Below are 27,243 nucleotides of genomic sequence, written 5' to 3'. Positions count from 1 at the left end.
GCAACCAAATAAGTGACTTTATAGATACACTCAGAAAGGTTATTGAGTGTTGGCCTTGTGTGTGCTGTACCCTGGTACGTAGCTGGACTTGCTGGCTGTTGCCCAGCCTGAAGGGCTGTGAATATTTGCACAAGTGTAGCTTGGGACAGGACTTGCAGTGATACCAAAACCAGAGCCTGCCCTGCTCTCGAGGCAGGTGGTACCCAGTGCCTCCCACCAGATAGCCAGGTTAGAAACCTGTTTAATTCAGCTTTAACTGAGTACAAAGCAGGGTTGAGGCCATTGCTGGATTAAACCTTGGCTGTGTCTGTCCCTGTCTTGCTCTGTAGAGCTCTGTGTTTGTCTTAACGGGGAAGCACCACTTGCAGGATGGCATCCCTGTGTGTCCTGGGCCACCATCCCTACCAAAAAGCCATGGCCTGGGTTCTCTGCACACAAAGCTGCTCACTGTTGACTGAGAACATGCTTTGCCCATTAAATGCCCAGTTTAGGCTGGCTTTTCTTCCAGTGGTGGCACCTGTGCCAGTCTGCAGTGCCAGTGACCACTGCTGGGGGCCCAAGGCCATGGCTGTGCAGCCATGGCAGCCTGCAGCTTGCCCAGGTACCCTGCTCACTACTTGCCCAGCAGCCACCCCAAGTGCTGGCTGCCTCCTGCAGGCTCCTGTGAGACCTCTTCCAGGGAGGGAATCCTCTCCTTATATTCCGCTCTGTCCTCACACCTCTTTGTTGCTCCTTCTAAACTCCAGATGGAATATTTTAAAAGCCTAATGTAAGGACAAGCAGCTGGGCACACCCTGGATGCCAGTACTCACACGGACTGCCTTTATTTTGCAGCTCTGTAGAGTTGTGCTGTGCTGGTGCCTTGAGTCCTGCTGGCAGCTCTGGAGCTCGTGTCTGCGGGAGGACATAGCGGAGTTAGAGAAAGGCACTAAAGGGAATTGGGATGGAGCAGCAGCGTGCCAGGTGAGGCGGCTCCCTTTGGAGAGCGAAAGGCAGAGGTGAGGGACGATCCAGCCCTGCTGCGAGCTGGAGGTGGCAGCACATGGCCTCTAGAGGTCCCCTGCAGCCCAAATTTATTTGTGACTGTTCCAAAGCTCGATGGCGGTGCGTGCCGAGCTGCTGCTCACCAAATCCTCACAAACTGAACTCAACTCGAAGGGAATGGGCTCAAAACATGGAGTAGCTTTCTTACCGAGCAGGTACTAAGCTTCCGGGCTTTTTTTGCCCCAGGTTGTTGAGGTGGACGGTGTCAGCAGAAGGTTTTGGGGTTGGTTGAGGGTTTTTTAAGGGTAGATTCAGGGAGAACATGTCCAGAAGGAAATCAGTCCCACTCCGTTGGTGGTGGATACCGGGCGGAGGGAAGGGAGCGGAAGGCAGAGACGCTGCCAGCGGTGTCTGTGGAACGAAGGGCGGAGCTGCCAGAGGCTGGTGGGGGCTTTCCCACACCCCAGGGGGAAAGGGGCTGGGACAAGGGGTGGGACGTGACCTTCAGCTGCTTCCTGCATGGCTGCAGCTCCTGGGGAAGAGGTGTCAGCGAGGGGAGGGGGCGGCTCGGGGAGGTTGTCACCAATTATCCCCCAGCAGAGCTGGGAAAGCCACTTCATCCACTCCCAGTTGAAAAGTTTTGCTTCGTGGTTAACACTTGTGTGGCTGCTGCAGAGCATCCATGCTCTCATGTCTGGAGGGCAAATCCTTCAGGGGTGCTGGGGGGAGCAGCACCGTGTGTGAGGGTGAGCTGGGATGACAGCTGCAGGCTTGGGGAACAAGCAGCAGTGCTCTGGCGGGGTGTGGCTGCTGTGCCTGGGGAGCTGCCTGGGCTTGGGGCACTGAGCAAGTGCTTGGACTTGGGAATGCAGTGGTTTTATCTCACTGCTCCTGTGGGAGATGCCGGGCTCCTGGCCTGCACTGCTCTGCTGCTCCACGGGGCACAGACCCCATGTTGGCATCTTGGGCTGGTCCATGACATGAAGCACTGGGGTGCTGTGAGATTTGTGGGAAGGTCATGAATGTGAGGAGTGAAGGGCATGAGGGAATGTTTTCCTGTGGGAAACAAGGAGCCCTGGCAGTGCTCCAGTGCAGCCCTGTGCTCCAGCAGTGGGAGCAGCATAGCAACCAGCCTGCTGCTGAAGGTGGTGGGGGCCATGCAGGGTGGGGTTGGAGGGGGCAGCTGCTGCACCTGCTCCAGGGAAGAGCAAAAACAACGAGATGCTGTCAGGTGCCACAGCCAGAGAGGTGCCAAGCATCCAGGGCCCATGCCAGGACAGCAGGACACTGCAGAGATGGCTCATCTGAACCAGGATCAGGGTTTGTGCACAGCACCAAGGAAATAAAACGTGTCTGTCTGTCTCTGCAGCCCACTGGGGCTGGGGCATGCCTGTGTTTGGGACTGGGGAGAGGGAAAGCTGCCTCGGCAGCCAGGGACACTTGAGTCCTGCTTCCCTGGGCTGGCCAAGTCAGCACTGTGGCTTGGCTGGCGCCAGGCAGCACGAGGCCAGGAATGGTTTGGGGCAGTTTTGGGAGAGCCACAGTAATGCTCTTAATTGGGTGTGTTTTGGAAGGCAGAGTCTGCCCTCAAGGCTGGCATGAGTTGGGGCAGTGCATGACCTGCTCCTGTCCTGTGGCTTTGGGAGTGGGAAACAGTGATAAGGACACATTTACCTTCCCAGAGTGACACACAGCCATGGCTGCCACACACCTGGGACAGCAAACTGCCCCAGAGGCACCCAAATACCTCCTGAGGCCCAGCTCCCCTCCTTGCTGTTCCAGCCAGGCCCCTGCCAGCTGGCACAGGCTCCCTGCTCCCACCCTCATGCCAACTCCTCTCCCTGTGTGCATCTGAGTGCCTGTGTGCTGGTGCTGAGAGTGGGGAATGCAGGAACATGCCCTGAAACCTGGGGTGGAAAGAGCATGGGCAGGGGAGAAGCCAATGTAATTTAACTGGGAAAGATGTGTAACATGCCATGAGCTGGAAGCAGGGAGCCCAGAACTGGGATAGCCTGCACTGTGCTTTGCTTGGGGGTGTGCTTGTCACACCTTGAGCCTGCTCAGCAGCCTGGCTTTGGAAAACTGAGCCATGGGATGAGAAGGTTAGGGACTGAAAATTCTGTAAGGATGGCAGGAAGGGCTGGAAGGGAAGGAAGACACACACCCTGCTGAGAAATGTGGGCTTGAGGGGGAATTTTTGAGCCATGGCAGGAAGAAGCCAGACCCAAGAGAAGGTATCACGGTGGACTGCTGCAGTAAGGTGGCACCTTGGAAGGCAAGGAGCAGGAAGGGCTCCAGGACAGGGGACATGGAGCAGTGTCCCAGCCAGGCACTCAGCCTGGAGTGAGGAGCACCAGAGCCAGGGCCAAAGCTGGAACAGCAGGAGAGGCAGTGAGTTCATGCTGGGTGACTCCCCTGGCTGCCCAGCACCTCTCATGTCACCTTTCCAGGGGTCTGGCACAGAGCAGCTCCCTGGCAACCTCCAGGTAAAGCCAAGCCAGGTCTTGGGTGAAAAGCACAACACCAGAGTGGGAATCCAGGACAACTTTCTTTATTGCTACCAGAAGGCTTTCATCAGTACAATGGCTCTGGTTACAATACCTTCCTCAGGGCTGTGGAGAGAGCTTACAGTTGGGACAGGGTGTTCTGAGAACAGGATGTCACACGGAGGAGACGCGTTACAGCGCAGACTCTTGGTTAGAAGTTACATGAACACAAAACTCAAGGGTTGGGGTGTTTTGTTTTGGTTCTGTGCCTGATGATGACACACATTCCAAACCTCAGGTGTCCACGGCTGCCCCAGCACCTCACCCAACAGTGCTGGGGAATGTGCAGGGAGAACCGGGCTCTGCACAATTCAAGGGTTACATCTGATGGAGAGAACCAAGCCTTGGTGAGAATCCACACTCAGTGCTACACAGCAAGAAAAAAATGGTTTCATTCTAGCAATGCATAACCCAGTAACAGCTTTCTGTGTTGGGATAGACAAAATGGTTTAACAGGGAGAAGTCTCTGTGCAAGGCACAGAGCACCCTCACGCTCTCTGTGGGAATTACTGAAGTGTGGAGCAGCTTGCAAGCATTGGTTTGGGTTTTTTCCCTGCCTAATCTTTTGTTTAAGTCCAGTTTTTCAATATTACCACATTTAAACACCCAGCTATTAACGAAAGAGGTTTTCTGTTTAGAAGGGCAAAAGAAAGCTATGGTGGAGGTGGGGCAGGACAGAATGTCATGCACAAGACTGGCTGAGAACTAAAAGAGGAGCAGGCAGAAAGGGAGCAAGGAGCGGGTGGGAATGGGATCAGAGAGGCATTAGTTGGCTTGGAAACCCAGAACAGCTCCGCAGGGCTGATGTGTGAGCTCTCGGATGTGGAGAATGGGTTACAACACACAGGAGCAGAAAAACAGTGGAACCGACAACACTAGAAAGGAACAGGTTTTTGCTACTTTTTTTGTTTGGTTTTTGGGTCTTTTTTTAAATTTTTATACTTTTTTGTGTTTTTAAGTGCTTAAATAGTGGAACTATAATTAGCCGCACAAGAAATAAAATTCAAAAAAGGGTCGGGATTTTTTTTTTCCTGGTTTTCTTTTGGCTCCCTTCAGTTCAGCCTGACAAGGTACGGCCCCTTCTCGCCCCGCTGAGGCCACAGGTTGCCAGGTCCCGTGGCGGCACTGGCAGCTACATGACAGACACCGGCTGCAGAGGGGGACAGGGGGACACGCTGCCCTCCTGCCGCGAGACGTCGGCGCCGCAAACGGAGCCCATGTTCTCCAGGGCCACCGCCTCCGGAGCCAGCTCTTCATTGTACAGGCGCTTGATGCCATCGTAGAAGTCGTCCACTTCCATCTCTTCCACCTTGCGCTTGGCGGAGCCTGCCTTGCAGCCGCCGGCGGGGGCAGGCAGGCGCGGGCAGAGTGTGGCTGTAGCTGTGACGGGCGCTTCTGGCCGGCCGTTGTCCTGGGAGAAACCCGGCCCTGGGACAGAGGAGGGCTGGCGGTGGAACGCTCCTCTGTTACAGGTCACCAGGGTCTGCTGGAGGGGACTGTAGACATATACAGAGTTGGGCAGCAGAGAAGGCTGCAGAGTGGAAAGGTGATGTGCCACCAGCTCCCGGCAGTGGATCAGCTGCGAGCTGTCCATCTGGGAAGACAAGCAAAGGTACCGCTGCTGTGGGATCACTGGCAGGGTGAGGAGAGGACATGGGCTCCCATCACCCTGGCCACCTGTGTGCCTCACTTGCCAACTACCACAGTGACTTCCCAAGATACACCCCCTGCTCCTTCCTGCACCTTGTGAGACTCGTGGGGGGAGCAGGCACAACTTTGAGATATTGAAGGAATGATTTCACTGCCTCTTGTTAGCAGCTGGAGTGTGCTCCCAACCTGCAACATTCCCTGTATGCTCTGAAAGAATGGAAGAGCCACTAACAAGTGGAATTGTTCCCTGATGTGTTTTCTCCCTGGTGCAGTAATGGCCTGTGTGTATCAGGGCACATGGCTCCTGCCCCTGTCACACAGTGGAGGTGGTCAGGACTGAGACCTGGTAGCACTGTCCCTCCAGGCTAAGGCCCAGCCATCCCCACAGGAGCGGAACAGCAGGCAGCCATCGGCAGCAAGGAACCACAAAGCCCCAGCTAGCCTGGAGCACTGAGCAGGATATGGCCCTGGTCCCTCCCCGCTCCGTGTGCACTGCCCTCCTCACCTGTGCCTTCTGGAGCAGCTCGATGATGAGAGCCAGCCAGTCGGGGAGCAGCTTCTCCAGCTCCAGGCTGACGATGGCCAGTGCCAGCATGGAGCCCTTGAACTGCAGCAGCTGGAAACAGGCCATGCAGTGCAGCAGCTGCTTGGTCAGCGCCGCCACGTGCTGCGAGGGGCTGGGCGTGGGCAGCAGGGCCAGGAGCTGCGGCCTGCTGGACACCGCCACGGCGTGGAACTGCGGGACACAAGCACAGGGGGCAGCTGGCAGCGCTGGCCAGGCCATGGCACACCTGGGAAACAGTCTGCACACACAGGGATCCTCCAGCCTGATCCTGGAGCCAACTTCTGCCCCATGGGGAAAAACCCAATGTGCCAACCCACCAAAGCTTGGTGCAGCCTTTCTGGTGGGATCTGCCTGGGCACCAGGCTCTAGGGCTCTGCAAAAGGCCTTCCCATACACCCTTCTCTCTCCAGTGCACATGTGGCATTCAGGGGTCCTAGACAAACTCCTCAGGGAAGGAGTGAGGATAAAATTCCACAGAGAACCTCAGGACCTCCCTTGATCTCCTCTCATGCATGGATCTGGCTCTTGGCCGTGCGGATCTGCAGCAGGCATGGATCCACACTCACAGCCCACCCTTGGGGCTGTCTCCATGGCTGTACTCCTTGTTTCCCTGCTGCCTGGTGTTTAGCTTTGAGGAAAACCAGTGGCAGTGAAGAGTTAGGGGCACAATTTCCAGGAGCTGTGAATCTGTGGCTGAACACACCCCAGACCAAGACCCAAGGGTCAGACAGCAGGCTAACGTTTTGGATATTGCATTTCAAGAGTGACAAGTCTCCTCTGGAATTCTCTGGCAAGGCATTTTCTTTCAGAAACTACAGGTACAGAGGAATTCCAAATATACTCCAAGGTCTTTATTCCCCTACAGGTATAATTTTTGTCTTGGTGCTTCTTGACATATTACCTGCACTGACAGACACCAGGAAGAACACTAATAGCCCTTTACTTACAATATGAAGGAAATCCAGTGGCGTTGCCATGTGAAGATCCCAGTTCAGTTTATCCAGGATGATCTTCTCCATTCTGCGAATTTCAGCTGGAGAACAACCACAAAAGCTATCCCGAGCCAACACCTTCAGAACTGGAATCCTCTGCAAAAGCCAAGGCAAAAAAACAAACAAGAGAACCAGTCATTAGAGAAATCACACCAAATGCTTGTTCCTGTCCTGGCAAGTGGCAGCTACCAGGAGCAAGCAAAGGCAGGGATAGGAGGGCACAGTCCAACAATGCCACGGTAGGAAGAACAGAGTTACCTCATCTTCCTCAATGGTCTTTGCAGCGAGGAAGAAGCAGCTGATTGCAATACAGTTCAGGTACTTGGGACGGGCCTGTGGGACAGGAGAGCAGAGAGGGCTCTGTGTCAGTGTGATGCAGCAATGATGCCCTGATCCTTCTGCTGGGGCATCCAAAGCCCCAGGTCTCCTTCTGGATGTGCAGGCTGACCTCTGGCTACGCCCTGGCAGTGGTAATCTGTGCCAAGCACAAATCCCAGCTCTGTGACGTCAGGCAGGGCAGAGATCTGCCAGCCCTGTGATCTGAGTGGGCAGCACTGGACTGGAAAGAGCTCGGGTTTAGGCACTGCAGCACAGCAGGCAAAGAGAAAATCCTGAGGGGAGCTCATCCCCTCACAGAAAAGCCACTTCCCCTGCTGCAGCAGAGCTCTGCTCCGAGTGCTGCTGAGGGTCACACACGGAATGGGAAGGGAAATGTGAATTGGAAAACACTATCTTTGCCTGGGAAAGTATAACTCAGGAAAACTTTTTTAAAAACCCTTGTGAAATTACCACTTGTAATTTCACACTACAGTTCCCAAAACTGTGGCCCAGGGATTAGTGAGGGAGAGCTGGTCCTTTCCACAAGGAGATGTTATTTAGACAAGGTAAGAGGAATTTGGAGGGGAAGGGGGAATTTTTTGTGAGCTTTGTACATGTGACCACCTTGACAAAGAGCTTCACTCCCACTGGCAGTGTAACAACCACTGGCCATGGCCACATCCTCCAGAGTGGCGGGGGCTGGAAAGACAGAGGCTGTTGCTAAACCCTGGCACAGCTGCAGAGCCATGAGCAGCTCCTGGCAGCTGAGCTCTCCTGCCTGTGGTCAGAGATGCTCAAGGCAAAGGGAAATGAAAATCCTGCACTCGCACCCTGCACTTGTGCATGCAGGTGTCCAAGGGAATGAATTCCCTAAGGGCAGGACTGGGACTGGGCCCTGCCAAGGGTGCTGTGCAGTGAGATACACCAACACTGCTGGCTCTGGGGAACAGCCAGTCCCTGCAATCCCCAAGTCTGTTCCTGGGGAAGGGACTGGTGTTCATAATAACATCCCACAGAGAGGCCCCTGGTGAAACACCAGGAGTTCAGCTGCATCAGAGGAATGAGCTTCGTGGGAGAGGAAAACTGGGGAGGGAGCACAAAGCCCCAGAGTTCACCAGGCCAAGCCCCTTTCCCACTTCCCACTCACTGCCCAAAGGACACAGTGGGCTCTGGACTCACAGTCCCACGCTTTCTGTACAGACTCCTTGGCTGCTCCAACTTGCTGGAAGAAAACCTGCACTTGAGGCCATTGGCTCCTGAGGGATCTAAATATTTGCCACCTCAGCATTTCAGTAAATCAGCTTCTTCGGATTCTTAAAAATAATAACTTCCATGGCTTGCATGAAAACACAATCAATATTTATTAATATTTAAGGGCTGAGTTAATTACTGATGTCACTTGTGTTCTACCAAAGTCTCTCACACGGGAAAGCAAGGGCACAGGCTTGGAATGCATCCTCCAGCTGCCACCTCCTGGGGGATATTGCTTACCCAGCAGGGTGGTGGTGTGGGGTGAGACACGTCCAGATGAGACCATGGATTGCTGAGCATGGAATGTAACTCAGCAAACATGGTAAGAAAGAAACTTCCAGAGCCTGACTTCACCGCTGCAGGCCAGGGCTTCCAGCTTGGAGCACACTGTGTTTGGTCACTTGGCAGGTGCAAAGCACAGCCCAGCTAAGGGGGCAGAGGGGCAGCAAGGCCCACTTGCAGAGATCCCAAATATTTTTCCCCCTTTTTAAAGCAGTTTCTATGGAGGAACAACCTGAAACCCAAAGGGGCTCATCCATTCCAGCTGGGTTCAGCACAGCAGGAGGGCACAGTTGTCACATGGACACTTGCACCTGTGTCTGCTTCCCTTTTTTCTTCCCACGTCTCAGACATCAGTCCAAGACGGAGTCCATCAGGCTGTAGAGCAGCTTGGTAGGGAACTACTCCTCCGAAAGCCATCGTCTGTATTTCAACCTTCTTCACCCATTTCCCACCCCCCCCCCCCAGTTCCCTGCACCACCCTCCTTGGCAGGCTCAAACCTTTCAGTTTTTTTCCCAGCTGGTTTCCTGCTAGCAGGTGCCCCAGCATTTTGGGGTGGTACAAAGGGGAGGAATGCAGACATGGAGGTGAACAAGGCCTGTCCCTGGTGCTGCTGGCCTGGGGCTTGTGGCACTGCCTTTGCCTTCCCAAGGCAGCCCAGGCACTCTGGGGCAGGGACTGCTCTCTGGGTGCCCAAACCCCCCGCAGCTGTGGCTCCAGAGCAGAGCAGGTGCTGCCCACCCACGTGTGAGCAGGGCGGGGGCCAGGGGAAGGAAGCGCTTCCGTCGGGCCACACCGCTCGGACTGCACACACCAACCATGCGCCGTGTCTGTTCCTGTCCGTGGAGCTGCAAATATTTACCTTTACTGCTGCTAAAAACCTGTCCAAGAGGCTGATGGCCAGGGCGAGCGTTTCTGGGTAAAGGTGGAACTGGTACTTGAGCTTGGCCAGCCACTGGATGACCTCATCCCTCTGCCTTGGAGAAATGGCTACATCCTGGGGGAGAGAAAGGATCAAAGGTTTTACCTCTGCAGGAGTGACTCAGCACAGAAACAAAGCCTCCTTTGCAAAGGGGGAGCCTGCAGCGAGCCCCAGTCACCACTCTGTCCCTGCAGTTACTTATCCCATCCCAAAAACCTGCCCACGAAAAGACAACTTTCCTTACAGCAATCTCAAACCTCACTCCAGTGTCACTGTCCTCTCTTCTGGGGAAAAGATGATGGGTGACTTGTAGTTTGTCAAGCACTGGCAGCCTCAGCTTCAGAGTAGTTCCCAAAAATTTATTATTTATTTATTGTTTTTTAACCTGCTCAGAACCATGTGGGTGCACAGCAACCACAGCTGGAACAAAGCTGCCCTTGCCAGCAGCAGAGTGGAGGGATTCTGTTGGGGTTTTGTGGGGAAAGGTTTCTTTTTTTCTTCAAATCATGGGGATTTTTTTAGCTCAGTACTTGTTATAATAAGGAAAACTGCAAACAGCTGACACAAGGCTCTCAGGGAACTGGGAAGGGGGAGGCAGCAGCTACAGCCTCACCTGCAGTTTGGGTTTGGTGTTTAGTTTGGGTGTTTGGCCCATGTCTCCCCATCGATCTGTTTGGACAGCAGCTAAATTTCAACCACATGCACAGCTCAGTCACTGACACCAAATCCTTCCCCGTGACCCAGTTCAGAAATATCTCCAGCTTTCCTAGAGCCTTTCACATCACCCAAGGAACTGTCTGGGCTCGCTCACAGCCCAGATGTGTCCAGAAGCACAAAAAGCTGGGCTGTAACTGCCCTCAGTAATGCCATGAGGGCAAAGCAGCAGGAATTTAGGAAAAAACCACCCCAACACTGATACTAAATAAATACTTCAGGCTACATCTGCCACTAGAACACCTATGTGTACCTTCCACCAACAGTAAGAGTGCCCGTGTTCTGCCCTGAGTCCCGGCAGTGCCCCGTGTCGCCGGCACTGTCTGCTGCTGCTCCACATGGGCCCCTGCTCTCAGCTCTGCTCAGCTACAGCCTGGCCCTTGAGGAAGAAGTACCTGCTCTTTTCTCCAAGGAACACTGGTTCTTCCTGATATCACTGATGCAGTTCCAGGGTGAAATGTGAGCCCCCCTGGGGGCAGGAGGGCCCAGGAGCACAATGAACACACCACACACCAGGAGAGTTATTGAACGCTCTGCTGAAGGTGCTCCCGAGAGTGGGAAGGGACCTGGGCTGTACCTGGGGGGAGGAAAGGGGGAATGCTCGAGGAGGGGGTGGAAATGGCACCTGTGGTGTTCCTGCTGGGGAGGGAGGGCTCTGCCTCAGCAGCCTGGGGGGATTCCAACACCACCACCCCCCCAGTCCTTCTATCCCTGGTAAATCCTGTTGCTGCTCGATCCCACCTGAACAGACAGCAGCTTCCACAGCTCCCAGTGGCCTCTGTCCTGGCTGGGTGCTGTTTCCCTGTGCCTGCCAAGGCTAAAGGTGAGGTCTTCTCCTAAAAACAGCATGGCTGGGAAGAGTTAAGACTCTCTCTCTATGCTGCCTCTCCTCCCCAGCCCTCCAAGACCTGGCCTTGGATCCTACTGCCCTTTGTGGGCAGCCAAAAGGCACCATTTCACTTAGGGAGCACACAGTGCCTGCAGGGCCCGGCCTTCTGTGGGAAGGGAAGAGCGTTTGACCCAAACCCAGAGCATAGCTGGGATGGGAATTAAACCAAGCACAGCCCCATAGTGTCTGGGGGAGCAAGGAGCAACTGCAAAGCACCCTCAGCTCGGTGCGTGCCCAGCACAAGGCTGGCTCCAAAATTCACCTGGCTCCTTAAGAACTAGCTGGGGAAGCAAAGGAAATGAAGGGAATCTCCAGCTCTTTTTGGAACCCTACAAGAGGGGTGTCTAGTCCAGACCCTAGGTGCAGATAAAGGAGCAGGAAGATGGGAGCAGAATCCCCTCACAGGTGAGTTTAAGCACCAGGAGAGGTTGTTACAGCCTGGTTCAGGGAACAGGCAAGCAAGAGTGAGAACTGGTCCCCCTGCCCCCACAAACCCTGCTGCTGCTGCACCACACAGGGCGAGGAGCTTCCCACACAAACACCAGGCTCTATCCCTGTCTCTCAGAGGTGTCCCTGTGACACCCTCAGAACACAAATAACAAAATGCAGCACAGGAAAATTAATTAAGCAGCAAGGTCACTGATCCTTAGTTAATTGAAACTAAAAGCAAAACTGAGATACTCTGGGGGCTGAAAGTGAGGAAGTCCCTTTGGGTGGAAAGAGAAGGTTCCTCCTTGGGGCAGAAGTACTTTCTGTGTGTCATCCCTGCTCCAGACAGGAGAACCAGGGGCCAAAACATGGGTGCTCCTGGAGAGCAAGCACAGAGCAAATAATCTCTAGGGATGCTGATCTCTCCCATACCTTGAAACTTATGGAATATGTAGGCTAAAATAAATATTATCTGTGAACTCGAACATGACTCTGTTTTACTGCTGCCTAATTGAGAGAAAACACCTCAGCTGATAATCTTCTCCTTCATGTGTCCTGTCCCAGACAGGTGTTCTGCCCTTTCCCCATGTCTGTTGCTGCCTGGTCCCTGTGGGTCCCTGGGAGCTCCTGGGCAGTGAGCAGATGACCTTTATTAGGACTGGAAATAAACCGAGCTCTCTGGATTCCTCAGGAGGTACAGAGAACAAACGGGGAGACAGAGTGAGCCAAAACAGGAAAGAAAGGAGGCATGACACAAGTGACACTCTCTTTCTATAAAACATAAATTCAAAAATCTTCACTGACACCCCTCTCAGCCACAAAGTTACTCTGTAACAGGCAAAAATCAACCTTTGACCAGTCTTTACGGCTCCATTTCTCAAGCCCTAATCCCAAGAACACTCCTGAATGTCACCTGCATCTCATATAACACATGGGGGAGGGGGGGGAAGGCAAGGGGAACCAGAAGGGAGAAAATCCAATTCCATTCAGAAGCAGGAGGTTCCAGACTCAGCCCACTGGTTTTTTATGCTGAAAAGACCTTTGTGACATCTGGCTTTGGTATGTTGCACATACCCAGAACACAGGCCTGCATTTAATGGAGGGAGTAGGAATTTTTAGACAAGTACAAACAAAACAGAGGAATCAGGTACATTAAATCACCAGGAACCAAGTCCCCAACAGATTCTGCACCCCATCCTAAAATAGAAAGTCTTCCTGCTTCTTCAACTGTGGGTTTCTTTCTTCCTGTCAAAGACCTCACTGTCACATATTTAGAAACTGAGTTTGTTCCGGCTTTAAACACCAGAACCAAAAATGTTTCCTAAAGAGTCAAAACAGAAAGTTTACTCCCCAAAAATACCTCCCTTGAGTCTCCAGTCAGATCACTGGATGTCTGCAGTGGACTCAACGTTTTGCCACTGGCAAAGCAGGTAAGTCCATTAAACCTCCGTGAAGCTGATGAACCCTTAGGGCAGGGAATGGAAAGTTCCACACTCTGGCTCCGGTGTGCCAGATCTGATCCATAGAAGGATGCAGATGTCCCGATTGCCACAGGAAATAAACAACACTGTCATGAAAGGGAGGTTTTAGGCTGCTGCAGCTGCTTTCAGAAGGAGGCAGTGGATGGTAGGGAATGTGACTTTCTCCCAGATATACAGAAAACAGGACAATTCACATTGCACATCAGTGCCTGCACCATGGCCAAAGTGAAGGCTGGGGGAACACGGGACAGTTGGACAAGCTGGGTGTCCTGAACCACAGGAACAGAGGGAAATGTGTGGTTACAGACAGGAGTGATCTCAGCTGCTCCGTGGCCTCCCAAGTCCGTGTTTCCCCCCAGCAGGCAGCTGTGTTTATGCTCTCCTCTCCTTCTGACCTTCCTACACCTCACACTCACACACACAGCTTCCACTCCCAGTTAGTGATCCCGTACTGCTAGAAAACATTTAGTGGCGCAGCACTGATAATGTCAGTGTCTGAGCTGGCATGCAGGAAAACAGAAAGGAAAAGGTTAAATCAAGACAAGAGTTTTGGGGGTGGAAATTCAAGGAGCAAGGACAAGCACAGAGGAGGAATTGCTGGGAAGTCTGCCTGAGGCAGGTGGTGGTTTCTGAGCCACCAGAACCAACTTCACCAAGGCAGAAAGGCAGGTGCCTCATCCCTGTGAAATCCTCACCCATCAATCTGGTTTGGTTACACTCGAGTCCCTACCCTATCTTATTATCCTGTAATCTTATCTCCCTGCAGTATAATCACTCCAGGAGTACAGCCAGCAGGGAATGACAGGCTGGTTTACCATAAGCCAGAGTCTTAAGCTGTTCGTGCCTCAAGACAGCCACAGCTACAACACACTCCACACCTCTGACAGCCAGATCACTTGTTTGGAAACCGAAACAGGGATTAACCAAACTAATACTGAGGCCCTTAAAATGTATGTTCTCCTGCCCAGCAGCAGCAGCAGCAGCAGCTCCTTGTTAGCCAGACAGAGAAAACAAACACAACAGGGATTAGGTCTGATGGCAGCTGACTTACCTGTGTGAACATCTCATGTGGTGCAACAACAGCAAGCCTGGATCCCGGCCCTCTGTGATTATTTCAGCCCAACCCGGCAACAAAGGGCCAGAAATTCTGTGACCATGAGCTCACATTCCACATTTTGTTTCAGACAGAACTTTGTGGTGTGCACAGGTGTTTGTGAGTGCTCAGGTGAAACAGAGCCTCCCAAAGTGGGAGCACAAACCCACTTTGGGCTGGGTGAGGCCATAAGCAGCCTGGTCCAACCTCCCTGCAGGCCAAGAGGGAGCCTGGACTATGAGCCCCAGTGAGCTCTTCCAGCCTGAATTTTCCTCCAGTCCTGTGAGAACATTCCTCACTGCAACAGGCCAGTGCCTGGCTCTGCTCCCTTGACATGAGCTTGCACCCTGCTCTATAAATAGCCCTGCTGGACTCAGTGGGGGTCTTCCTGGAGCAGGCATCAGATCAATGCTGCCATTAGAGAATTACTCCAAGAAAATGAAGCTGCTTTTAGGAACTGTTGCAGAGTTGGTGCCCAGCAGACAGAGGCGCTAATAATCCACACAGTTTGCAAAATGAATTTAATCAGGACTATGTGTGTGTGTGTGTGTGTGTGCGCTGCCACAAGCCTGGCAGAGACCTAACCCCATGTGCTGTGCAGTGTGCTCTGCACCCCTGGGCCAGGTGTGTCCATCAAGTAAAGAGAGAATCACTTCTTTCAGAGGCTGATTCCCCAGGTGTCAGGAAATCCAACTGCTCCTGAACACCTCCAGTTACTCCCACACCACCCCTCCATGGACAGTCTCCTGCCTCTGCTAGCATGGATGATGTGAAGGACAGACATTACCTGATTGGGCTGAATTTTCGGCACATGTGCTTTCCACATTTGAGCTTCCCTAGAGATTGCCATCTCCAGAAGGAGAGACAACCTCTGGCTCTCCAGGGGTCCTGAAAACTTCATGGTGACCCTTGGATCCACCTGCCACCCAGCTGGATACAGCTACCTGCAAAACCAAAGACAGCCTGGTGAAACACTGGGCTGTGCCTGTCCAGGCAAAAGACAGTGAGAGGGGAATAAAGCTGCAGGAAATGGAACTGTTCCCCTGGCCCTGGCACAGCCTCCCTCACAGGAACAGCCTGTCAAAAACCTTGTCCATTACACATGGAAACCAAAGCAGAGACAAGGCTTTTGTCCTTTATTTCTTTAAAGACAACAGATTGCACCACCTGCTCTCAGATGGAGAGGATGATCTGATGAAAAGGTTATTTAGGTAGTAGCTTTGAGACTGCCTACCAGCACTATGGCTGCAGATTTTTGACAGTGTTAACTCACTTAGGCAAAACAGGGAAATGGTAAATGAAGGGTAAATCCATGGGAAAGTTATTGAAACTTCTGATTCTTTGCAGGAGACCTTGTGCAATCCCCCCAAGGTGGATACTGGCCAAACACTAACCAGGCATTTTCATGTGAATACAACCGTCCAGGCTGTACTTACAGGAAATAAGCAAGGTCCTGACTCTGAAAAAATAAACAGAATCCACAGGGAAAACAATCCCTTATTATAAATAACAACAAAAGCAGCTCTGAGCAAATGAAAATTCAAGGTGCCTTCCCAGAGCTAAAGGAAACCTTAAAGATCAAGACTGACAGAGAACAAAAGCTATTCTTTATTCACACAAGCTGCACCAGGTATAAACCACACTCCAGTCCCACTTAAGAGCCCAGAAGGTTTCAAGTGGCAAATAAATGTCAGGGCCCTCTGTCCTGAACAGGGACCCTTCCATATTAGGTTTTTATATAACAAATCCTGCTCCATTAACAAGGGACAGCCTGTACCGGCTTGGAAATGTCCAAGTGTCACGGAACAGGCAGAACACCTTGGAACCAGGAGAGCTGAAAAGGACCCCTAAAGCTCCGTGGCATGTCTCTTCTCACCAGCCCCCAAACAGCCAGTGTGGGCTGGAAAATCCCTATTAAAAGTTCCTCTCTTGCCCAGAGGGAGACTCTGCCTGGGGAAGTGAAACTCCAGAACCTCCAACCACAGCTTCTTTATATGCATTTACTCAATTTTGCATGTGTTTTTTAAACCTGGGGCTGATCCTGAGGACACTCACTGTAAATGGGGCTGAAGGGGAAACAGGGACACAGAGTCACATCCTCCCCTCCAGCTCCTGCCCTTGGAGGCTTCATTAGCATCTCGTGAGCCTCCCATCAGAGCCACAGTTTTCCCTGTGGCCAGTTCCCAAAGGCTGGATCCCTCACCACCTCATGGCCAAGCTGTGCCAGGCACTGCACCAGCTGGGCTGTGGCAAAGGTGGGAGCAGACCCACGGCAGAGGCTGAGGCTGGGAGCAGTGCTGAGAGCAGGGGGACCGGGAGCAGCTCGCTCCACACTCATCAGGAAAAAAGCAGGAGCTTTATTTAGCCCGGCCATGTCTCCTCCTATGAAATATTGATGGTCCTTCCTTGGTTTTGCAGGAAGGAGAGAGTAATTAGCCAACCCCCAAATCACTGGAGACAACACAGGGAAAAATTTTCCGTTTTCTTCTGTTGTGACTGATAAACATTCCCACCCTGTTTACAATACAAATGGGTTTCAGAGCCTCTGGAAGCAGACAAGAGCTCTTAGTTACCTTGATCCCCTCTGAGGTGGTTGTCCCTGTGCTGCCTGGGCTGGACAGCGGTCCCAGCAGAGAGCTCGGGTGTCCCTGGAGCCAGGACACACCCAGGGCCTTGCAAGGGGCATCTTTAGTGAGCGCTGCTGCCAACTGCTCTCCGGTTGCCAAGGGCAAAAGAGAGGGGAAAATAACCTTTCCTTTGTGAACTAGGGACCTCATTCAATTGAGGGCTGAGGCACAATAACCTTTATAAGGGAAAAAAGAAGAGGAATGACGTGCTTGAAAGTTTCCCTTGGAGCAAGAGGGTGCAGTTTTCCAGCAGAGAGCACAGCCGGGAGCCTGGCCAAGCACCCCGGGGCTGAATCCAGTTTGCATTTCCATTTACATAGCTCTCCATCAGATAAATGCTGCCTTTGGAAAAAAAACGCCAGCAGGACTGTGTGCAGCCTTCCCAAAACACAAGGGAGCTCAGGCAGAGCAGGCTCTGAGAGCATGAGGAACAGCAGGGCTGACACAGCTTCCCAAAATCCAGCACAGGGAGCTCCATGGGCTCTGCTCTCCGCCCAGCTCAGGACTTGAGCAGCCCAGAAAAGCGGCGGCAGCTGAACTGGAGAACCCTTCGGTGGGGCAGGGCCAGCAAGAGGCCTGAGCCTGCTCCCACACCAAACATTTCCTCCAGCCAGAAACTTCCCGCGTTTTCCTGAAACCCAGCCCGAGTCACCCACGGCTGCAGCAACTGCCCAAGACGGGACAGTAACCATGAACTAACTCACCCCAGCCTCCTGCTTCTTTCCCTGATTTACAATTAACCTTTAGCTCCAGGGTGCTGGACTTTTGGGTCTGGGGCCTTTTTCCTTGTGGTTACTTTGTTCAAACAGTTCCTAAAGTTCCTGATCTTCACTGGAAGGTCATCTGGCTGAGCTGAAACCTCTTAAAGTTTAACAGTTGGGGAGCTAATAAAGGAGAAGTGAGCCCAGTAAAGGGACTGGCTTTGACGCCTCCTGTGAGGAGCTGCAAGTCAGATCTTGCTCCGAGATTAGAGAGTCAAAACCTTGGTGTGAGGTTTTCACTTGTGAGAGGCATCAAAAAGCACCTCCTTATTCACGGTAAACACCGAGCTGGTCCATAAAATAAAGATCTCTCATCTCCTAAAGATCTCACTTTGGTCCAAGTTTATAGCTACCTTGACTCAAAGAAATGCTTTTCAGTTTCCCAGGGGAGATTTTAGGCTGCCAAGTGCTGCAGGCTACAGTTTCCAAAAGCAGTTTCTGCAGGAATAGGGGCAGATAAGTCCCTGACCAAGTAACACTTCATGGTTTGGGGGGTGCATTTGTGTGGGATGCAAAAGAGAGGAGGTTTTTTATTTTTAGGCTTTGTATTCACTCACAGTGCCTATAAAAAGTGCCTCCTGCACACAAAAGATGATGCTCCAGGAACACACCATCCACTAGAAGAACAAGCTCCTAACACAGCTCCTGATTTTCCTGCCCCCAGTTGCAATTTAACCGTCCTCATACAACTGAATTACAAACAGGATCACTGAAATAATTCAGTAACAAAAACCTCCTTGGTTCTGATTGTGGCTTGTTGTCTGTTTGCTGTATGGGGGTTTGTTTGTTTGCTTTTTTTGCACAGCTCATTTTGTAAACAATGAACAAGACTTCTAGGGCTAGAGACAGGCCAAACCCCACTATGTTTGTTTTGCACATCAATCCAGGTGGGTGCTCTGAACAAGGGGAGTAATTCCCATAGAGCTGGAGCACCACACAAATTTCTGCAGACCTCGTATTTTCAGGGACCAGCAGCCAAATCTGCTTCAGCTTCAGCAAGCAGCAATAAAGCCTCACAGATGACCTGCACACAGATTTTTCTGGGCAGTGAGGGGAAGGCGAAGCAGAAGGAAGAGAGGAGGAGACTGAATTCCTTGGAGCTCCAGCCAGCCATCTGTGATTTCAAAGGATCCAAGCCTACTGCTAGCAGATATGTCTAACTGCAAGTTGTGATTAGAAATTTCAAAGCTGTGGCCGGGGGCTGGGATGGATGTTAATTTTAGTACCTGGGGCTTTCTCTCAGCTTAACTCTTTCCTCGTGCCCTTGGCAGTGAGGCAGTCTGGGACTCTGTGCTGGCCAGAGGGAAATGCCAAAGCACAGCCTGAGGTGACAGCAATAAATGAGCAGATGACCAGTGTGGGTTCAAATCAACTGGTTTGGGATGTACAAAACAGATGGCCAATGAAAACAGCTCGACAGTGTTGTGAGACAACAACAATTATTCAGGCTGAATGGCTGGGAAAAGTAGGTTTGGGAATATAATTCCAAACGTTAACACCTAAGTGAGCAAGTCAGTTTGAAGGAACAAACTGCCTTCTGGTCAAATAGCAAGAGCAGTCAGAATTCTCCCCACGAGCAGCGTCAGTGGCTGAGGGCCTGCAGGTGATCTCACACCTTTAACCAGCAGCTCCTCTGAGCCGTGCCCAAGCCCAAATTGGGAAAGAGGCAATTTTCTGGAGGCTGGCAGAGGAACAGGGCCCTTGCCACTTGCCTGTGTGACTCAGCCCAAGCTGCCTCCCACAACCTGGTACAAAGGCAAGGCTCTGAGGTATTCTGGCAGCATCGTTCAGGCGGGCTCTGTACATCACACGCTCGCCACTGCTTTTCCTCCAACCAGATTTTTCCTGGGAGTGCAAATAAAGCTGACCTCATTTTAGTGCTGGTTTTCCAAACAGATGAATTTTTCCAAACATTTTAAAGGAACCTGCCAGCTAAAACCACGGGTCAAAGAGGGAATGCAGAGCAGTGTTTTGATGGAAGGGGAGGGGTTTTTACGTCTTGTTTTGAAACAGAAATCCCAGGGTCCATTTTGCAGCTAGGAAGGAGGAGCCCTCTGGAAAAGCACTGCTCCATAAACGGGACCACTTCTAAGAGATCTCTGCTCCCCTTCACTCCCCCAGCCTTCTGACTGACATCAGGGGTTTGCTGTTTACAGGAAACTTAAAATGATATTTCCAAAGTAGGAACTTTTAAAAAACAAGGCAGAAGATGAACTCCTGACTGAACTTTCAGACAATGGCATCATTCTTCCCTCCTGTGAGATGGGTGTGCTACCAGACCCATGCCCACCCCACGCCCTGTGCTAATGGCTCTGGTAGGAAGGGCCAGAGGAGGGTGAGGAGGATGAGGAGGATGAGGGTTGCATTTCCTCTTTTGTCTGGCTACTGCCAAGATGAGTCCATTCAAGCAGCCTTTGCCCAGAAAGGTCTTTGGTCAGTAACAGCTTAAATATTCCATGTCACAGCTTTCAAGTGTGTAAACAGGCTGCTTTAATCCCAGCTCTTTTCCCTGCTGTGGCAGCAACAGACCAAGCAAACTGAGGATAAAAGGGAAACTCAGGATTCAGCCCTACGAGAACAGTTCCAGCTGCAGAACGTATGTGTTGATACAAAAAAGGAGATGAAACTCTATAAATTTCTGTGAGTTCAGCTCTGAGATTTTGGTTTATTTGAACCTAAAAATTAATGAAGATGTAAATTCCTCAGAAGGTTTACAGAAATCAGCCACGGGATAGATTTCAGAAGGAATGGGCCCTGCTATTGTTTGGCAGCAGAGTTTGTCCCAAGGCTCAGGAACAGGTCCGGAATGTGATCCTTTACTGTGTGAACTGGGGTGTCACGTCAAGGACAGTCAGCCCTCTCTTGGGACAATCACAAGGGTCACGTGGCAAAAAAAGATGGTGCCATCTTCTTGTTCAGAACTGAAGCACCAGACAGAATAAAGCAAAGAGAAAGTAGTGTTTGCTGAAATGACCCCCATTAATTTCATGCTTTTTCCACTGTAAATGACAGATAAATCCAAGACAGCAATGGCTGAGCCTTGTACAAATTCCCTGTGCGCCACTGGCAAAGGAATGAGCAGCTCACACAGGCAACTGACCAAGGTTTGCTTGGCAGCCTCTGGGTTCTGCTCAGGGACTCTGGATCTTTTGGGGACAAGGTTCAGGACTACTGGGGAACACCTGTGAACCTCTGAGGAACTTGAGGGTGCTGCTGTTGCTGAGCAACTAAACCAGGGGGCTGAAGGAACCCCAGCAGCTTCCAAGGAGCATCACCAGCTGCCCTGCATTAGGGAGAGCCAAGCACCGTCTCAGCAGCGCCTGGGCTAAGTCTGTGTAAGAGAGCTGAGGCAGCAGCAGCAGCACCTTTTGCCAGAGCTGCTGTGGAGCTGGGCTGCTGTGAACGGGGACTCTGGCAGCCCTGCTCCAGGATAACCAGTCTCAGGCATGGTGGTGGCACCTCACGGGGCCATTTCCCCCCAGGGAGTGCCCAGGGACTTGGTCCTGCAGAAGGTTTGGCTGCCTTGGAAGAGCCATGGTGCTGACTGAAGGAGTTTTGGGAGGAAGTGAGCAGGCTGCACAACATCAGAGTTTCATGGGATACAGATAAGATTTTCTCTGGGACTGGCAGCTTGCAGAGCCTCAGCCCCATCTGCAACAGAGAAGCAGGCAGTGCCCACCCCCAGCATCGAGTTAAGTGAAGAGTCTGGGGACAAGGGGAAGGGTGGAAGTGGGTCATTGCTGGCACTGAAAGGAAACTTTCTGCCCCAGCTCAAGGTTTGTCACTACAAAATAAGTTCAAAGTGCGTGGGGTGAGATGACAGGAAGGCATCAAAAAAATAACAACAAATGCTGCCTAAGCGGGGTCCCTTTCAGCATTTGCATGTAAGCATGGCCATGTCTAAGAGTTTCCATTCTGGAGAAATCCCCCACACGCTTTCTGGTAGGGAGAAAGCACTGAGGTGTGAGTCTGCTTATGAATGGTGTGGGGAGCTAACAAGGAGAGCTGTGTGCAGCTAAAGAACGCAGGCTTGGATCACAGAGCTGTGGTGGGATGGCTCCCATGACCTGCGAGTGCTGCAGAGGAGGGATACAGGCTCCATTGCAAAGAGCAGATGCTGGTGCCCTGGTCCCTGTGGGACTCCCCATGACTGTGAGGTGTGCAGGCAGAACAGTGTGGCAGAGCACAGGGAGCCCAGGAGCACCCCGGATACAGGGGTTCCACAGGACCCCCACCCTCCTACAAAGAGGGACTTGTTGGGACTTGTGAGGGTCAGAGGCTGCCTTGGCTGCAGTGACCATGGCGTAGTGGAGGCAGCTGGGGATGAAGTCATACGACAGCCAAAGCCCAGCTGAATTGTGTCTGGCAAGCTATGGGACTAAAGGGGCTTGAGTACTTGGGTAGCAAGAGGAAGGCCAAGGAAAGTCTGGGCAGGCTGCTGGCTGGAAGCAGGATCTGGATAAGCAGACAGTGAGGTGGATTGCAAAGTGGCTGCATGATTGTGTCCAGAGGGTGGCAATCAGTGACCTTTGTTTACTGTGAGGGTGATAGAGCTTTGGCTGGGTGGCTCAGGGAGGCTGTGGAGTTTCCATCCTTGGAGGCATTGAAAGAGTGCTTGGACATGGTGCAGAACAACTGGTTTAAGGAGGCCCTGCTCAAGCTGGAGTATCAGATAAATTGACTTTGAGAAGTACTTTACAGCCTCAAGCACTTGGGGATCCCAAGGGCTAAAGGCTCAAAGCAGCCCAGAGCAGCTTGTCTGTTCTTCAGGCAGCAGGAAGGCTTTAAAATAAAAAAAAAAAGGGGCAAACCAAATCTGGCATTATGTAATGTCTCACTGGTAGTCTCCTCAAAGCAATACATGCAGGGCATGATTCACTTCTCCCACCACCAATGTAACTTGGTATAAATCACCAGTGACTTGAAGGAAGCCGCTCCAAGGAAAACCAGGCTCACAAAGTAGGAAGGAGAGCAGTAATTTCATAAAATAGGGCCAGAGGCTTTCAAGCCCATAAAAACTAACTCTCTAGAGGCAAGGGCCAACAGGCATTCAGAATTTAAAGCATCATGCAGCACCTTTTGAGTAATATAATCCCCTGAAACCAAATAAACACAATGCCTCTGTGGGCAGAAACACAGAGCCAGGATTCAGCAGTACCTCTTTCTGTCTGTCGGCAGCAGTCAGTCAGTCATTAACATCAATGAACAGTGATAAAACCAAACAAGTTTATACCCAGTTCAACAGCCACATCCAAAAAATGTCTGACTACCATGGCTTGATTCCTCTTGACAACAACAAAAGAGAATTTCGTCTGAAAGCCTAAGTGCTCACCAAGGCCAATATTTTGCTTTGTAGATTCTGACTGGCTTCAGGATAAATTAGTGATTACAGCTAATATCAGGATACAGTGTGAGGCAGTAAAAAGAGATAATTATGAGGAAATGAGGAATTATCTGCTGTTGAAACAATAGATCAATTACGAGGTACAGCACAGTAGCTGCAGAGCAGCATTCTTGTGCTCTGAGGGTACTGCCTCCTCTTTCTCATCAACCAAGGAGAACCCACAGTTGTAAAGCTTAATTATCCTCCAGGAGCTCGAGCTTGCTGACTAATTAGCCTCTTGTTGAGACAATGCAGGAAAGGATACAATTCCAATTGTCCGCTAAAATGGCACGGCACAGGCACAGTCCTGGCTCTTCCCTGCCTCTTCATCTCTCCTGTCCTATGAGAGCCTTGATATAACCACAGTCCTGGAAAACCTAAAACCATTCCTGAGCCTAAAATAAACTAAAGCCAGACAGGGGAGCTCTGAGAGGGGGATACAGACGACGGGGAAGGAAGCAGAGTGTCTGAAGCAGTGTGTACGGCAGCTGGAGTTGTGTGAATCCCCCTTTGCTCCTGGCACTGTGTGCATGGACACCCTCACAGGGCTCCCACAAATGGGGACTCAGCTGAGCTTGATGGGTCAGCTGCATGGCTGCAGTTAGGAGAATGTCAACACCAAGATTTACAGTCAGAATTATTTAAAAACCTGAAGGTTTTAGGAGCCAAATTCTTGCCTAACAGACCACTGTAGTCAAGTCACCCCAGCCAAGAAAGAGGGTCTTGCTGTGTGCAGTGAAAAACCACCAAAAAGGACCAAAAGCCTCTGGCAGATGGGTTCATCCAGCAGCTCCCAGCACTCTGGTAAAGGTGTTTGGTGTCTGGGCTGCTGAGCAATATGGAATATCTGCAGCAACATGTTATTTATGAGTGAGCTTTTAGAGGAGTTTATGGCACAGCAAGTGCAAATACCCACTGTGGTTAATGAATGCGTGTTGATAATATTCGCAGTCAGCAAACACACAGGAAGGGAAAATGTCACACCACATCTGCTTGGTACACACACTGGAGACACCTGAGATTTCCTTCCATCTCAATGACTTCACTGTGCTTCTCTGGCTTTTCAGAATAGTTTCTTTGAGAATGCAGTGCAATAATAGCTATTCTCAATGTAGCAGAATCCCCCTTAACATCCACCTCCCTGATGGCCAGCTGGCTTTCCTGCTGCTTCCCTGGAGTGTGCTGCTGAAAAGGCTTTGGTCAGGAGCTCCTCGAGCCCCACAAAGTGATGGGAGCAGAGGAAAAAAGGCAAATACAGGCAGGTTCCTGGGCAAGTCAGTACTGCAGGGAGGGAATTCTGATCCCACAGCTGTGTTACACTCTATCTGGAGATGTAGGTCTTGTTCACTCACAGTCTGGTCCAGGCTCAGGCAGTCGAGTCCTAAGGTTACCTTTGGCACTCAAAATATGATGTTCAGTTTTCCTGAGGCCACTGGTCCAGCCTGACCTTTTTAAAATCCCTCAGTGTGGCATAAACTGCAGATGTTTTTATCTATCCTTCCCATCACCCAGTGCAAATGGATAATTTACACTGGTGTGCTGCTCAACTTTATTTCCTAAATATAAAAAGTGCCTCGTAAAATCACAGTGATTAGACCTGTGCATATAAATGTTCCCCAAAATTCAGTTCAGCATCAGGTCAGGACTAATTAGTGCTTTAACCATTGCATGGCTGCAGGTGTGCACAGCAAAGAGTCTTCCAGCAGGCCCTGTGGGAAGGCACCATCCACCACAGGGATGCTGCGGGAGGTCTCGTTTCAGTCCCTGCATGAGAGGTGCTGAGGCAGGTGAGCACAGAAAGGCTGAGAATGGAAAATCAAAGAGGCTGTAATTACAGGGGAGATGCTCAAAGCTTTACAAAGCTGGAAACACTTGGAGAAAAAGCTTCTCGCAGGGCAGTAACAGGAGCAAAGACAGCAGCACTGAGCAGTGTCCTGCTTGGACTGACCCCTGATTAAACTGATACATGTAGGTAGATATTACCAGAACCACCTGAAAACAGGAAAACAACTCATTCACTCACAGATAATGACTGCACCCAAGGGTCACTATAAGATGGAAGACAGGTCTGGAACCAGGGAAGCACAGCTCCCCAGAGCCAGGCAGAGCAGAGCAGTGCAGCTCCTGCTCCCAGCACGGGCTGCAGCCCTGTGACACCCCAAACATGGAGCAGCAGCACAGCCTGGCCCCGGCTGGCATCCAGCAAGGAGGGCCTTGTGTGGAAGGGATCTCCACAGAGCAGGGCTCTCACCAGAGCCACTATCAGTGTTTTTAGCCAGGGTCCTTGAGCAAATCAAGTGCAGGGCTTGGGAATGCAGAACAGACACAGCAAAAGCAGCAGCTAGGATCAGTCCTGCCACATCAAAATGGGCCTAAGTTCTACAGAGGGGTGAAGGATAATTAAAACTCTGTGTGTGTGTATCTATATACACACACCCCCCCATGTGAAAGTTCAGTTCCTGCTGGGGAGAAGCCAAAAAATCAGCTTCCCACATCCCACGCCGAGGTCTGTGTAGGCACTGATGAGAACAAGCCCTCCTCCTGCCCCACGAGCCAGCCAAACTACTTGAAAACCAAATCTGAATTGTGTGCAGGGATCCAAAATCCAACCCTGGAGACAAGGAAAAGATGCCACGATTTGGTTTTTGAGAGGCAGCCTCACCTTGCCTGACCTGGGCTCCAAGCGCATCTACAGTGGGGCAGAGGTGGGGGGCACAGCTGCCACCCCTGCAGCAAAAGGGGAGATGGTCCCCTTTCCCAATTGTGTCATGCATCTTGCTCAGTTTAAACATTTTATTAAAAAAAAACTCACCCTTCTGTCTTTAAAAAGGGCTGTACCATATATGTGCTGGTGCAGCACACCACAGAAAGCAATGTCTAGGAGCAGACAAAGGCTGCTGCCGAAAAAATTTTTAAATTCAGGCTTGAATCAGCCTGCCATGTAAGATCCTTACTTTTAAGAGTGGTAAAATTAGGGATTGTTTCTTTTTCCCTCTTTCACAGGAGAGCAGGTTTTTTCTGTGTTCAATGGACAAGTTTTCATTGGAATTTTTTCTGTCACTCTGCTTTCTACCATAGGCACAAAAACCCACGGCAATCTCACTCCCTCCAGTTTCCCCCGCTGGAGATGGATTCAGAGGACACAATGCTGCTCTTCCTTCAAGGAAACTTCATCCATCGCAGCCAGGAGAGCTAAGAGGGAAGCGGGGAGAGAGTGCAGCCCATCTCTGCAAATGAACTACACGGACACAAGACAACAAAACCCAGAACGAGGAGGCCTACAGGGAAGCGGGAGAGAAACTCTTCTTCAGGTACTGTACTGATAAGACAAGGAGTAATGGGTGCAGATTGAAAGAGCGTTAATTTACGTTCGGTATTCTGAAGAAACTCTGTACTATGAGGGTGGTGTGACACTGGAACAGGTTGCCCAAGGGAGGCTGTGAATGTCCGAACCCTGAGAGTTCCAAACCAGGTTGAACAGGGCTTGGAAGAATCTGGTCACCTGGAGGTGTCCTGCCCACGGCATAGGGGCTGCGAATACGTCATCTTTAAGGTGCATTCCGACACCTTAACAATCTCTGATTGTAAATGCCGTGCTTCGCGCTGTGACCAGAGTCACACCTGGGGCAGAGATGCGCTGCTGAGCCCCTGGAGGGGACGGGACAGGGACCCGCCGGGCACCGCACCCGGACGGGCACACAAAGCACCGCTGGCAGGATGCTTCGAGCGCGTTTACTTTGCGCCTGTATAATCATAGCGTTTGCAACTACGGCGTCGCCCAGCACACCCCCCGCACCCCCGATCCCCCCCGTCCCCTTCCCGGCTCTCACCTCCCCTGCGCGGCGGCGGGGTGCCCGGCGGGGCCCGGCCATCAGCACCCCATGGCGGGGCGGCGGCGCCGGGGCTCCTCGGCGGCGCTTCAGCACCGTGCGGGGCCCATGCCCGGGGCGGCGGCGGCCGGCGGGCTCCTCATGTCGCCATGACGGGAGCGGGAAGGGTGAGGGGGGGGGTGGGGGGGGGGTTAGGCCGCCGCCGCCGCGCGGGAGGGAGGGAGGGGGGGTTAAATTAAAATAAAATAAAATAAAAACGAAAAGGGAGGGGAGGGGAGCGAGAGGCAGCCCGCAGCCAGCCGCTTCCCGGGGGGTTCGGGGAGGGGAAGGGGGGGGGGGGGAAGAAAGAAGCGCCGGTGAGGCGGCGCGAGCGCCCCTCAGCGTGTAACCGCCGCGCCGCCGGCCGCGGACAAAGCCCCGCGTCAGGGATGCGGGAGGCCAGCGGCAGCTGAAGGCGGCTCTTCCTTCCCCGTTCTCCCCTCCCGGTTCACCCCTCCCGGTTCTACCCCCGGCCTGGTGGCTGTTAGG

General features: G+C 51.9%; 2 protein-coding genes across 3 annotated transcripts in view; one reads left to right on the top strand and one right to left on the bottom strand.

Annotated features, from left to right (window-relative positions):
* The window catches only part of SEPTIN11 (septin 11), a 47,850-nt gene extending 43,530 nt beyond the window's left edge, over nt 1–4,320 (top strand). For both annotated transcript variants that reach the window (XR_011679827.1, XM_071431231.1), the window contains one exon: nt 835–4,320. Coding sequence is in view for 1 of the 2 variants with exons in the window: in XM_071431231.1 (XP_071287332.1) it covers nt 835–910 (76 nt within the window). In the remaining variant the exon portion in view is untranslated. The remainder of the gene's footprint in view (nt 1–834) is intronic.
* Nucleotides 3,520–27,197, bottom strand: CCNI (cyclin I). The gene is made up of 7 exons (XM_071431234.1): nt 26,716–27,197; nt 14,902–15,058; nt 9,449–9,583; nt 6,996–7,070; nt 6,693–6,833; nt 5,686–5,916; nt 3,520–5,124 (listed from the first exon to the last, which is right to left on the bottom strand). Exons 2-7 carry the CDS (start codon nt 15,013–15,015, stop codon nt 4,663–4,665), a joined length of 1,158 nt encoding a protein of 385 aa, XP_071287335.1. The 5' UTR covers nt 15,016–15,058; nt 26,716–27,197; the 3' UTR covers nt 3,520–4,662.
* Between the last annotated feature and the right edge of the window lie 46 nt (nt 27,198–27,243).

Source organism: Agelaius tricolor, unplaced genomic scaffold (assembly GCF_023055355.1).
Source record: "Agelaius tricolor isolate 1412-34295 unplaced genomic scaffold, bAgeTri1.0.p SCAF_8, whole genome shotgun sequence".
NCBI classification, from domain to species: Eukaryota; Metazoa; Chordata; class Aves; order Passeriformes; family Icteridae; genus Agelaius; species Agelaius tricolor.
This window is presented reverse-complemented; position numbering and strand designations above follow the sequence as displayed.